Source organism: Bactrocera latifrons, unplaced genomic scaffold (assembly GCF_001853355.1).
Source record: "Bactrocera latifrons isolate USDA-ARS-PBARC rearing strain unplaced genomic scaffold, ASM185335v1 scaffold_74, whole genome shotgun sequence".
NCBI lineage: Eukaryota > Metazoa > Arthropoda > Insecta > Diptera > Tephritidae > Bactrocera > Bactrocera latifrons.
In genome coordinates, this window is record NW_017537423.1 from 197925 (window position 1) to 212936 (window position 15012).

At 35.6% G+C, this 15012-nt stretch overlaps 1 protein-coding gene across 1 annotated transcript; it reads left to right on the forward strand.

Moving 5' to 3' along the window:
• The first annotated feature begins 9842 nt into the window (after nucleotides 1-9842).
• Nucleotides 9843-11786, forward strand: LOC108976245 (protein giant). The gene is made up of 2 exons (XM_018945197.1): nucleotides 9843-10030; nucleotides 10150-11786. Exons 1-2 carry the CDS (start codon nucleotides 9976-9978, stop codon nucleotides 11592-11594), a joined length of 1500 nt encoding a protein of 499 aa, XP_018800742.1. The 5' UTR covers nucleotides 9843-9975; the 3' UTR covers nucleotides 11595-11786.
• Nucleotides 11787-15012: the final 3226 nt, after the last annotated feature.

Here is a 15012-nt window from a genome sequence, read left to right on the forward strand (position 1 = left end):
TCAACTACTAAAAGCTTTTCTGATCACCTATCATACTTTCGAACACTTCCGAAGTCTCTACTTCGATAGAACACAATTTAAAGTGATTTATGTAATAACAGTTTCCAAATTTCTTTCATACAAGAGATTATTACTTGACTTTAAAATTTTTTCTGAGTTTTCCACAAATATTCGAAAGAAGTGTTCCACATTTCTGTACTGTTTCGGATTGCTGTTTTACTAAGTTATGCAAATGTTTTTGCGTTTTGATTTCTTAAAGCTCCTATATGTTGCACAACTTAAATTGTAAACCCTTGAAAACAAAGGTAGATCTGCTTACTGCTTTCCTTTATAACTTTCATGCTCCAAGAGTTTTATGTTTTGAGTGCTCCTATGTAATTTTTATATAAATATAACGGTGTTGAACTTATGACTCCAATGTGGATATATACGGAGTCTTATAACAATGAATTCAAAAATGAATTACTGGTTTTAGACTGCCCGTGCTAACACGCAAATTTACATATTCTACCTACATTTATTGTATTTCAGTACACTTATAAATATTCCTTTAAAGAAATGTTTAGTGTTCCTAAGAGTAGAATGAAAAATTGTTCTAGCGTTCTAGCAATGACTTTCCTTTAACCCCTTCGGAAAATCATTGCTACAAAAAATTTTCATTCTACTCTTAGGAACACCAAGCCTTTCCTTTGGCTAATAAAAAACAATAATCATTTGTCAACCCACTACTTTAAAAAAAAGTGGTCCTTTACCAATACCGAGACCTATAAATATACAAAGGTCATGAAAAATTCCGCGAACCAGCGCAACCTAGCGAGTAAGGATTGTTTACCCAAACCATTAAGTCGAAACAAAGCCACACTTTTTTTTTAAGGTTCGCTCGTCAAAGAACATGCAATTTTTGTGCAATCCTTTAACTGACCTTGTCCGGCTTTGTTGGTAAGGTAGTGAAAGCATTCCGTCTAAATATTTTACAAACCGATTTTAGTGTTTTTTCCCCTGCTTGGTCGCGTTCGTTTTGTTTCACTTCGTCGAGCACTTCTTACGCGGAAACAGGCTTAAAAGGATTGCTGTCATATATTAAAAATTAGCGCTGATTGGTGCGTGGCCATTAACGGGTTGCCGGCAGTCTTTTTACAGTAGTGTTCAAGGGGATGGGCATCGTTTATGGTCTTGTTCTATTACACAATTCAAAATATTTCCTTTTTTAATATTTTGCTTTTGTTTTTTTTTTGTCGACAGTTAGAAGAAGAAGCAGTTTTTTTTTTAATTTTTTTACTCAGCATGCAGTTTGGACAATCCTTTCAACACTTCATCTGAAAATTGTTCGTGCTTTATTTATTGTCAGGGACATTACACATTCTCCAATATTTTGTTTAAGGCATTCCAAGTTGGAAAATAATATAAATTGTCCATTTTAGTGGTCTATCGCGCTGGTTTGCAATAAAAAATTGTATTTCAAAGGGAATTTAGAGAAGGCCGTGGTGGATTTATGTTAATGAGGTCAAGATTGCGATCTAATGACTCACGACAATTTTGAGCTTGGAAGCAGTTAACATTTTTTAAAGTACAATTAGAGTAAGTTTCTCTATTTTAGCGAGTGTTCTTTTGCTCTTCGGTTACAGGAAAACAGAGTTATAGTTTAGTTCTAGCAAATCTCCACTTCTCCCTATCTCCGCCATGACCGCAACCGTATGCACTTTGCGTTGTTTATTTGTCTACTGAATTTGATAAGCGTCAGCGTCGCTTCGTCTAAGCAAAACTATCGCTTTTTCCATATACTTTTATTTACAAAAATGCATATTATTTTCAGTTTATGTACGCACTTATTTGCGGATGAATTTCTGTAAACATTTCATTCTGTAATATTTGTCAACAAATTTGAAAATGCAACTGATAACATTGCCCGGATTTTATTGATTTTAAATTGGCTTTTCTCACCATTAAAATTTTGGTCTATTTACATACTTATGCGACTAATCAGTGATACTAGGAAATAATAAATGTCGTATTAAATAATAAGTGATATACATATTGAAAAAGTTAAGGCATGGATTACTTACAAATAAACTATAGCAGTGGGCTTGGGATTTTTTTTTTTTTTGGAAAAACGTTTTATTTTCCTCCAAAACCGTCTTCGAGGACATTTGTTTTCTCCTTTGATGATATTTCTTGACCAAAGAAACTGAGCCTGAAGGAGAGCGCACTGATAACTACTTAGCAAGACTACAAGGGTACTATCTGAATAGGTCTCCTAATTTTGTTTTCACCTCGTACGGAAACGTAAGTGTCCGCGGTTTTTAGAAAAACGGACTTGACAAAAGTCCATGATTTCGTATTGACAGACTACCGATTGAATGCCACGCGATAGCTAAGTTTGTAGACTACTCCAAAGCTCGAATTAGTTATGTATATCGCACATAGACAAGGCTGTCGCCGAAATGCAAATGAGAGAGCTCACTTTCGCCAAGAAGCTTAACTATGACACAACTTCAGTATTTGACAATATTTAAACGCAATCCCAAGGATTTACTGCCTCGTTTTGTAACCGTCAACGAAACTTGAATCCACTGGTACACATAAGAAATAAATCAAAGAAGAATCAAAACTCTGGACTTCCGAAGAAAGCAAGGCTATAGAGGCAGAAACGTTCATACGGCTTACCAAGCCGAAAAATGCTCTTCCACCATGCTAAATTGCTCAAATTAGGATAAGAACTGCTCCCATTCAATGAATTAGGCGACTTCTTTCCAAAAAAGTCAGTCGCCCGGTAGAAATTTCAGTCAGTTGAGGAGGCCTGATTTGTAGACCTCAGCATTCCTGGGTCAAGTGTTTCGATCTAAGCCCTTTTGTTATTTACTATTCTTCTATACTGGCCTAACCGAGTTAACACCAGCGCGCCAGTGTTTTCTTATTTTTAAAATATTGATAAATAAAGATCTTCCTATTCCTCTGCATCCGGGTACGGCGTCGAATACTTTCAGAGCTGGAGTGTTTTCGTCCATTCGGACCAAACTACTTATGTAAATTTCCTCAAAAACTGTGTTTAATGAATTGTCTTTATGCGAAAGTCCTTCAAAAAATATGAATAAGGCATAGCAATATTCTACAATTGGCCAATACAGCTTCTTCCACTTCCGTTATTTACATAAGCGCATCAAAAAACAGGAAAGACCTCTGAACATAAAAGCAAAAAACGGAAACAGACAAGTAATTTACATAAAAAGTAGGAAAAAATTGTGTGTGTAAGGATTAAGGTCGGCTCAGGTTCTTACAGTTACCAAAAACTCTTAAAGGATTTACAACAAACACGAAAATTTTGCATTACACCACTCAAGCCATACTCGGCTCTGGAACTACTTGGACACATACACACAGGCATTGCAATGGTTGTTCATATGTAAATGCTCGTTAATTATTATCCTATAGCAGCAGCCCAAAAGCTGTCGGCTCAGACGTAAGTAATCCTTGACCTAATTATGCCATTTTATGGACAAGCAGCTTATAGCCTTTTAGCTGCAGGAAGCAATTTGCATCGCTAGACGACCAAGTGGCCAACTGTCTTGCAAGTGTTCGCAAATATTTTGGAATAGTGCGTGTGTGTGGGAGAATGGCGGATGACTGTACGCAGTGAACCAGAATGAGTTATGATGGCATTGTATTAAAACTAATTGAATTGTTTAAGAACGGAAGGAGAGGGAATTGCTCAACTTGCCATTATCGCATAGTAAGAACGGTATTTGCTGTTTACTCCTGGAAAATTAAGACGAAATAATGAGTAAAGTATGAGCAAATGAACCCGGAAAATATTAGTGCTGGAGTGAATGATTGATGTAAGCGAAAAAAGATCTGCAAATTATTAGTTGTAGGAGATATAGGGCGACATTGACATAGTTCATCGAATCAAGAGGCAGCGGCTGCGCTCACTAGATCCTGTTGTTCGTATGGACGAGATCACTACAGTTTTGAAGGCATTCGATTAAGTACGTGACGGTGGAAGCAGAGGAAGAAGAAGACCGACACTACGTTGAAGTGATTAGGTGGCGAAGGACCTGCCTGTACTTGGTGGATCGAATTGAAAAAAAATATGATTAGTTCCAAAAACTCTTACTTTCACACTTCAAACGCATTTTAGACATGATAAAAAAGTACAAGGTCACACCAATTTGCTAACATCACTCGCTTTTAAACCCTTTCAAAATAAATACAAAAAACATTTTATTTTACACAATTTCTGCCGTATCCTTAAACCCTTTGCTAAAAAATACAGCAATTGTCCACAACTAAAATAAATTTCCCGCAGAAAGCAGTGAAAGGAGTAGCCAAACTACATGCTGAGTGTTGAAAAATATTGCTTCCGCGAACACCAACAAAAACTGACACAACACACATGTATATACATATACATATGTATGCCTTAAGGTTGGTAAGCAATATCAAGCCGAACTTGCTTAGAAACTCTATTGCAAATTATGCAATAAAAAATGTATGGGCAATTTAATAACAAAGAATGGTGTCCTTAAGGACTTTTACCCTTCAGTGGCGGAGTTTGCTCAAGAGCAGCGGCAAATGTCTATGGGCGCGCTGACAACCCGTTAATACCCACGCACCGCACAGCGATTACAGTTTTTATGACTGGAATCCTTTCTCACCTTCTTCCGCGTAAGAAAAAAACAAGCACCAAAACAAAAATAAAAGAAAATTTAAAATTAGACAGCGATGTGACGAAAAACCAACAGCAACAACGTAAAATACTTACTGCTAGATAGTGCTTTGGCAGCGCGCGCAAAAGAACTTAGAACACTCTAAAAAAGTACACAAATGAAGTAGACAAAATGGGCGTGCACAACTACAGCTACCATGCGTGTAACGCATACTATTGCATGAATAACTGTTCTTACAGTTCGTTATATTTATGTTTATGCATGCGTGTGCACTGTGTGTCCAGTTCAAGGTCAGTCAAAGGATTGCACAAAAATTGCATCGTACGCGCCGAGTTGCAATTTAAAAAAATCCCTTTGTTACCCGTTATTTGTTTTGGAAGCGTTTTCCGCTAACCGAACGCTCGTATACGATATGCGCTGCATTGCGGCAGTTCCTTGAAAGCATGTTGTGGTAAAGAACAACTCTTTCTATCTACATTCCGGTTTTTTCCTCTAAGGACATGCCAAGCAGTTTTTGTCTTTTTAGCGGAAAAGTGAAAGTATGCAATTAAGAAAGGCTACAGAAAAGAGTTAAGCAGTCTATGGACAGTGGGTACTTGCTTAGGGTTTGAAGGACTTTAGCGCGAAATGCAGAAAGAGTTAAAATTGCACTGAAGCTTCTAAAGAAATGGTAAATACATATGGCGTGACTGACGCATATGTTGAGAATAATATTTGTTTTTGTTCGCTGCGAAATTCGAAATCGTCTTATACATGCTCTTTTGCCGTTGCTCTGACAGAAAACTGGAATATTCGTAATATGGTTCATTTTTTTTTAAAGCTTTCAAAGACTTCATGATTTTTTGGAATTTGTAGAACTTTTTTTGAATTCTCTTCAGAAACTTAGCTTTCGTCTTCCTATTATAAATTTAATATTCAATTGGAGCTCTCTCCACTTGAGACTAACAAAGGACTTAAGTATAAATTTGGTCTGAATAAATAAAAAAAAAAGCGTTCGACCCACCTTAGCAAACTTTGTTCCACAATGAATAGAAGGAATCAATGTATCATCCATACTCTCTTGTACTTTCTTTATCTTTTCTGAGTTAGCCTCCAGTAAAGAAAATGTTAAAAATTGCAATATTTGCAATGAAATCCATTTCATTGCAAAAGGTTGTAGGACCCTAAAACTATTTTACAGTTTCAGCTCATTTTTGGAAGTCGACTAGATTGTTGAACAATTTCAACGCCATAATCATAAATTCTGACTCTTAAAATCGCAGTAATACATTTGTTGAATGTGGAGTCTTCAACTACGTTGTCCACCATTACTATTGCCAGTTGACAGGCCTTGACCGCATAAAAATCCTTGTCCATTCCGGTTACGTAAACCCTACTGTCATGGAAATGTGCTTCATATCCAAATCCATAACCAAAACATGTTCAGTCTATCCATAAAAGATTTTTACATCTTATACTATCTCTCTGTTGCCTACACGAAGATTTTCGGGTACTTTTCTCTAACTTTTTCGTAGTGGAAATGCGCTTCATAGCGAAAACCTTAACCACAACATGTCCAGTCGATCCATAAAAGATTTTTACATCTTATGCTATCTCTCTGGTGCCTAAATGACTTTCTGCCACTCAAATACTTGTATTTGTGTTAAAAAAATTACAGTCCGAGTCAAATTTGATCAGGGGTACACTTTCAAAGTTTTTTGCAACGCAAGATTGCTTGGTTTAGCAAAGTTCCGCACCAATCAATTCGAGTGCTAGTCGCGTGGTAGCTACAATCATTTCAGACTTTTACGCAATAACTCCTTAGCGATTAACCAACTTTTTATTAATAAATTAACTGTATGCAATATCAACTTCGTGCTCGTTCGTGTTTGCGAAGTTCGGTGCATACAATTAGCTACGGTGTGAAAGGATTTGCATATGTCCACATGCACTGTGCGTCCAAACCATGCTGCTGCAGTCGTATTGCAAAGAAAATTCGTCACAGTTCATTATGTCGTAAGATCATCGGATCCGCAACAACGTAATATAGATGGTACGCAGCAGCATTTGCCTTGCTACAGGAGGCGTGCCGCAACACTATCACCCTCAAAGGATTTGTCGTAGAATGGCGTGCACAAAACTGCAGGAAAGGATTCGCATTTCGTGGCAACACGATTTGTGCAGTACGAAAATTCCACAGGGAAGAGGCGGTAGCTAGCGTTTGACCTTACAAGCTATAAGTCGCTGAACTTCTACGAAGACTCATGTGCCCCTACTCTGCCTGTCGCTGGCCGAAAATTAAAATAACTAAATGCACTAAACGCTCAAGTTAATTGTGAGGACTCTGCAGTAGTTAACTAGAGCAAAGTAGGCGCGTGATCTTTGTGTTGCAAACAAAAGTAGAACAGAAAATTTACTGTAGCACATTATAGCGGGCGCATTGTTGCCAGGACCTTGACTAGGTAGTCGCGCGCTCGTATGTAGAGCAAAAAATGAGAGCACACTCACAAAGGTTCAGTTATTATAATCGTGAAAAAAAGTCGATTGCATATTAACTTAGATTGTTCGGCGCGAACTAAAGCATGTTGCGCGCTTATGAGTGTGTTTTGTATATATGCAAAGCAGACGAACAATGACATTGGAGGAATGGATTTGTTTGAGGCGTAAAAATCTTGTGACTAATATTTCTAGGAGCAACAAACCAAGTCCCACTATTTTAAAAATAATCCTTACATTATTATCACAAGTTGTACACTGTGCGCTGAGTACGAATTTTGTGTTTAGGGCAGCGAGCAAACAGTTTTAAAAAGTAACTGAGCTCGTTTAGAGTGTTTGCAATCATATAAAAACAAATTCTTTGATGTTTTTCGGAGTATCAGCTCCATTTGTGAGGAGAGTTTTGTGATACGGCGAACAATTTAAACTACTTCATGTTTATTTCAATTAAAAAAAGATGTCCACAGATTTTTCTGCTACTCAGGAAGATCAACTAAGCTTATCCATCTTCTATGCTATGTCTGCAAAGCCTAAAAACCTTAAATAAGCTAATAATCTTCATCTCGTTTTTTGTAAGCATCAAAGAAAACTGATGCGACTTTTATTATTGAAAGAGGTGCTGTTAAGATTTTTGCTAAATCTACTTCTTCAAATCGAAGTACATACATATGTTGCAATAAACCTTTTAGTATTTTCTTAAGGAGCACACCTAGTGTGAAAGCTCCAAAGCATTTTTTTTTTTGCAGATATTAATATTATATACCTTTAAAAATAACATATATTAAAATTAAAGCAATATTTCAGAAAGTTTTTAGTTACAGCTTTATAAACTGTAGTCGCTCAGCTCTATTAGACTATCTTGAAAGAAGTTCATGTATAAACACTTCATTCCCTCTATTCATTTATGCAATTATCGTGAAAGCGTCGTGTTTGCATATACTTTCACAAGCTTTCATAAGCTTTCGAACCTTTTTTGCTTGGGAAGACTCTCAGTTCTATCAGCTCTCTTAGTCTGTCTTGAAAGAAATTCATGTATAAAAAGTTCCTTCCCTATTCACTTCTACAATTCTCGTAAAAGCGCTATGTTGGCTTATACTCTCACAAGCATTCATAAGCTTTCGAAGCTTTTTTGTTTGGGAAAGTGAAAGCTTGGGTTTTGTTAATGAAAAGCATAATTGCTAATCATCTTATGATTTTGCACTCAATATTTACTGTGACAATGAAATTTTATACGCTATAGACGAACCCACAAAAGCTTACCCTACTTGGCTTTTTTGTTCTGTAAAAGTTAGCAGTTAAAGTGAGGTTCAATTGCAGTAACCAGCTTAAGCTTGGCTTATCCAAAATCGCTTGGTTTTTGTTTCTCTATTGGTTTTAGTTGTAAGTATTGCAGAGCTTCAAAATTTTTTAGACAATGTAATACTTAAGCGTTAGAATTTCACCCAAGGAAAATAAAAAAAATTAAAAGGTTTGAAATTTTCACTTTTCTTTTTTGAAATTCTCACATTTTTTTTTTAAATTTTTTTAAATTTCAATTAATTTTATTCATGCATTCATGTATAACATTGCATACGGTTTCAGCCAGTTTTTCAAAGTCAAAAGAGTTGAAATTAAAAAAAAGTCTTTTTGGAGATATTATTAAAAGGCTGCTAATAAAAATACAAAAAAAATCTAAAATCAAAAAAAGTTGAAATTTTCATAAAAAAACTTTTCTTATAATTAAGTTTAATATAAAAATCTACATATGTAAGAATTTTCGAAATTTTTAAAAATAAATATAATATGAAATAATAAAATTCTTTGACATTTTTAAAAATCTTAAAATTTAAACCCCTTAAATACGCAAAACTGGCATTTACGCCATCGTTGCATTAATTTTTTCCGAATTCCCGCAAAGACTTTAGACAACTTCACAGCATCGCCCATTGCGGCAAATACATACATACATGCATTATGTATTCGTTTAGTATATAATATTTTGTGAATTTCCCTAATAAAATATCGAATTCGAAGGGTTATTCATTTTACTTTTTCGGGGTTGCAAAGTGTGTGAGAAAGTGTTTTGCCAAAGAATCGATGCAAACGCCATACAAAGTACCGCTATTAAGGGTGAAAGGGTTCGCTGCCACTACAACGACCATTTAACCAAAAGCAAAATCGGAAACAGGTCATATACAAACGACAATACGGGAGTGGAGAGCCGCTATTTCAATCATTTCCTGTACAACAAATATGCTTGCAATGTTAAAGTACCGTTTGTTATGCTATGTTGGAATTGCATTTGCAAACAATATTCATATGTTTGCTCATATTTTGAGCTAAGATTAAATACAATAAAATAGAGAGAGCGTATTACTCCTACCTGCCGGCTTAGAGCAGGAAAGGCAATGGCGCACGGAGCGTGAGTGCAACTGGGATGGCGAATTGTCATTGTCACAAGTCATTGTCATTGTGATAATCGTTTCGGCGGCGGCTATGGCAAACAAACAGAATACAGAATATGTGTAAGCCGTTGAATGGTTGGATGTGTACGGACGGACGGACGGACAAACTGCCTAGAGCAATACAAAAGGATAGGCGTATGATGTGGACAGACAGGCAAAGAGCCAGAGAGCGGTTATGGATGGAGAGTGCCGTGTATAAAAGCCTTGATGGACTGGGTGTGTAGAGTAGTTAGAAACTGACAGCAGTAGGAATTAGACATACAAAACTGTATATATAGTAAAAGTGCAAAGTTAGTCGTCCATAATTTTGAAAGAAAACTTCAGTAAAGATTTTTTTTTCAAAAACTGCCTATACCATATATTGCAGTGTTATTGAGAGAAGTCATATAAAAATGATGATACAGGAGAAACTCATTTCGGGACAATTCCTATTTGATTTGAAAAATGGTAAGCATCGGTTTGAGATTCAAAGAAACTGTAAAATGTAAAAAAAAAAATTAAATTGAAATCCTGAAATTTTTTTCATAAAAACGCATCAACTAATTACAAATCATTTTCTCAAATAGAACACAACAACTTGTTGCATTCAGCCACCGCACAGCACGCACGTCTCTCCGCACATCAGTCCTTCCTTTCACACTCTCAAGCCTTCAATCACAGCCTGCCGCTCACACAACATGCGCTTCACCAAACACACGGCGCTCTCCCAGCCGCTACAATTGAGCAGCTCGAACTCTACTCCGCCTACGCTTACCAACAACAGGCACAGCTGATTGGCAGCACCGCACAAGCGGAGTGCGCTAGCCGACACCAATCAGCAAGCGAGGTACTCGATCTCTCACGGCGCGATTCCGTTGAGACTGCATCGGTACGTAAAACACCTTCGCCTTATCATACGAACTCAAGCATCGATGCCGAATCGCCAGCGGGATCACCAATACACAGCCAACATCAGCAACAGCTGTTGCAACCTAATTTGCTTTACAACGCCCAACAACAAATGGGGCGTCTTGCGCCGCCGCTAGCATCCTTCTATCCAGCGTTTTATTCCTCAATCGGTCTCGCCAAAGAAGCCACTGCAGCAACCACGCCACCATTGGCAGCAGCAGTGACACCACCAGCATCAAACGCATCGCTTTACACCGCACATACACAGGCTTCACCAATCTCCAATAATTCCTTGGCTGTTGCGACCGCCGTTGCGGCTGCTGCCGCCGCTGCTAGCACAACGCCTAATAGCATGCTACACAATCTCAAAACTGAAGCAGATGTGCACATGACGCCACTCTCGCCCAGCTCCAGCCATGATGGACGCAGTAAATCGCCCGCAATGCAGTTGGCAAACGTTGCCCCCAACAATCCCACTACGCCAAACAGCAGCTCCGCATTGAACCCGCTGAAGTCTACGCGCCCCTTCAAGGCCTTCCCACGCGATCCGCTAGTTATAGCCGCCAATTTCGCCGCCACCGACGTGCTATTGGACAATCCGCGTGTCGAACGCTATACGGAATACCGTAAGCGCGTACTGGAGCAAATACACAACAGCAATGGTGGCGCGCGTACCATCACCAACCCAAAGATGCGTCGCATGAATTCACGGCGCAACAGTAACACCAGTAGCAATGCGCCTGAGGGCGCCAGCAGTGAGGGTGAGGAACGTCATGGCGCTGGCGCAGATGAGTCCAGCGATTGTGACTCCTCTTACACTGGCGGACAAGCGGATAAAGTGAGTTCTTCAGCGCATGCCAACAATGGTGAGGAAAATAATAATATCGGTGCTGGCAACAGCAGCAGCTCGGCCGGTGGACAAGTAAAGGATGCGGCTTACTATGAGCGCCGCCGCAAAAATAATGCTGCGGCTAAAAAGTCGCGCGATCGTCGACGCATAAAGGAGGATGAGATTGCCATACGCGCTGCCTACTTGGAACGTCAAAACATTGAATTGCTCTGCCAAATCGACGCACTAAAAGCGCAGCTAGCCGCTTTCACTTCAAAAGCCGTGAGCGCGTGAACGAGTTTAGCTCGGTCGTGATGGAAGAGAAGACAGGCAAGCAGGCAAAAGTAGCGTTCAACGTAGCCGCAAACTTAATCCAGTTTTTATTCATTAATAAATCCGCATTGAGGAGATCCAAAGTTGTTGTAGAAGTCTGATTAGTGAAATGATTACAAAAGAGGTTTATATGTTGTGATTCTAAGGTATACGAATTTTTAGAGCTAGTAATACAATTGTAAATAATATTGGTATTTTATAGATTAATTTTATTTTTGTAACTTAAAATAAAAATAAGTTTTTATATGGAAAACAACGCGCTTTTTTTTTTTTTAGATACTTATTTATCGAGCCTCTTGCGGTTTATTGTTGTTATTATATAGCGGCAGAATTCTGCCTCTGAAAGTCCTTGGCAGTGCCGGTTACGTAGACCCGACTGTCGTGGGAAAGGCTCCTTCCTGATTCTACCGATCTACCGCCTTAAACTATGGCTGAAAGATCAGAAGACATTATTGAATATACATACGTAGTAATTCGCCAATAGCTTTTACGAAGATACCTAACGCGAAACGTGTGAAGCACTAGAACCCTGTAGTACCTTCATACTATCCAAAAATTAAACCGGACATAAAGTAACCTAATTTGCTTGCTAGTTTCAATAATCTGTAGATTACTCCCTAGAACTCTAACTCATTTACCCGTCTGTCCATCTCGAATCTAGCAGAAGCACCTGCTTACTTTCTGAATTTACTAAGCCTATCTTTTGTATCGCTCACGAAGACGTGTTGCAAAGTATTAGACATAATGTTGCCTTGTTACCGGATAAAAGTTCAACGTAGCCGCAAACCTCTCCGGAAACGCCTTTAAAGGAGGTTGACTAGAATTGGACTAGACTACTGTGGAGAAGAAATTTATTTTTCCCAATGATTTTAGACCGAAAGAAAATCTTTATAGTCATCGGACTCAAAAATTAACCGACGAAGATGAAAAATAAGTGACAAAAACAGTATTACTGTACCCTATAAAGATTAGCCGTGTTTGATGTTTACTGTCATACAAACTGGCTGATTAAACTCATATCCCTGCTTGGAAAACTTTTTTATTTGACAAGCTATATTCAAGAAATTCGGTACAGATTATTGTCTAAGATACCGCTACAATTTCCGTACAAATCGTTCATATCGGATTACTATAGCATATAGCTGTCATACAAACTGACCGATCAAAAACAAAACAAAGATTTTTTTACAACCTTTTATACTACTGTGATCAAATTGAAAGGTGAATTTTTAATTTAAGTTAATCATGCTGCCACAGAAATTGATAATAAAAAATCTTACAAAATAATAATAATAAAAATGCAATAGTTTGATTGTTTTATAATTTTACATTTTTAATTTTTTTATATTTTTTCTCAATTTATTTAATCACTAAATTACGCTTAATTTTATACTTACTTCTTTCAAACATTTCTTTTAATTCAATTATTATTATTTTCACATACACAATTATTAATTTAAACTTTGTTGTAGTTTTAGTATTTTTAGCAACACTTTAAATTTAGCTTACAAATCTATAGTTAGTATTTCTTTCGCTAGCGCCTGTGGCTCTATATAATTGTGATCAAAGGAATTGAAAGAATTATAAATATAAAATATATACTTTAATTAATCCAAATTAATTACTCAATTAAATTGTACAATATGCACACATAAATGTAGCTTAGTGTGACATTTTGTGATTTCGGGCGCAATTTTTTTTAGAAAAATTTGAAGTTTTTTATTTATTTATTTTTTTGAACAATGCAACATATCTATCAATTCGTACTCAATTTTAATTTTTCAATTTTTTTTTACTTACTGTTCCTACCTTAATTTATTTCTTCATACATATATAGCTCATTTTTAATATTTCTTATTTACCGCTATTTTTCGTATCGTTTTGTTTAACTTATTTTTTATTTTTAATTAAATATTAAAATTTATTTTTATTATTCACTGATTTTAATACGCTTTGGATCACTCTTCTTCTAAAATCTAATTTTTAATATCAGAAAGAAATATTTATAACAATAATACAACAAATAATGTATAGTATGTGTGTGTGGTAAATAACTTGGTTTATCAGTAATTTTTCGTTCATTTGTTTCACTGTTTCTAAGAGTGTTTAGTTTTTTCTTGTATTGCTGGTCAAAGCCCTCCTAATTTTGCTAATCAGGGATCAATATTTTGTTTAGTTAAAAAGTGGTCTATGTAATTGATAATAATAAAATAATAGTAATAAAAACAAGAAACATAAATATATGCAATAAAGAAAAATCTTAAAAAAAAAATTAAAAAATCTATAAAAAAATATAAAAATAACTAAAAAAAAAAGTTTAAATTGTTGTACAAAATTTTTTAATAAAAATAAAATATATAACTGCTAAATATTAAAATTATATGCATGTATTGTACATATGTAAATAATAAAATAAAATATTATGACCCTAGCATACCCTAAAACAAATTTAAAAAAAATTATATTTTCATTACTAGCTTCTCTTTTTCGCTATAGAGCAGCAAAAGTAGGTTTAAAACTTTCGTGCTTGAAAAACTAAATTTCATTTGGTTTATACTAAGTATGTATATATGCATGTATATCAATTTAATTAAAACTATATAATATTTTTACACTATAATCTATTTTATTTGTATTTCCTGTTGGACGCTGTAGAAAAAAGGCTTGTGTATAAATATATACAAACAACAAATCGCTCACATGATGCACATATTTACTTATGTAACTGTTTTATTATTATTTTTTCTTTTTTATATTTTTTTTTTTGGAGTCTGTTTAGAATCATAAATAAAAGTTAAGTGTTTACACCATTTATTTTTTTTAAATATTATGTATCAAGTTTTATTAATCGTAATAATAATCTTTTACATAATAATATATAAAGTTTTATAATAAAACTAGTTTACTACTACTAGCACACATTTACACTGTTGATATTTGCATGCTTTAGATTTTTGTAAATTTTATTTTTTTACATTAATAAATTTTAATATTTCAATTATAGTGAATTCCGCTCCTCTGCTTACATACACAATGAAGAAAGGTGTTTGCAGTTTTCAATTTTATTTCTTTATTGATTTTTATGTACAAGGCTTTCTTTAAATTACTATTGTATTTCTTCTTAACTATTACTGCAGATTATGCCATTTTCCCATTAAAATTTTAAACAAAATTGCAACGGTTGCATGTTGGTGTGCTTGGTTGTGGTGTAGTTGGCTATCAAAACGTTATATTTCTTTCACATATTTCTTTCATATAGCTTTTTTTTGTTTTGCAATAACGGTGTAAATACAATATTTTATATTTTTACGAATGCTTAAAAATAAACCATTTTTGAAATCCATAAAAAAAAACGTGATAAAAATCAGAAATAAAAATT

Excerpts from the sequence above, each read along its gene's own strand:
- LOC108976245 (XM_018945197.1), top strand. The coding sequence starts at position 9,976 with ATGATGATACAGGAGAAACTCATTTCGGGACAATTCCTATTTGATTTG. Across the intron at positions 10,031-10,149 it reads CCTATTTGATTTGAAAAATG|AACACAACAACTTGTTGCAT; the intron begins GTAAGCATCGGT and ends TTTCTCAAATAG.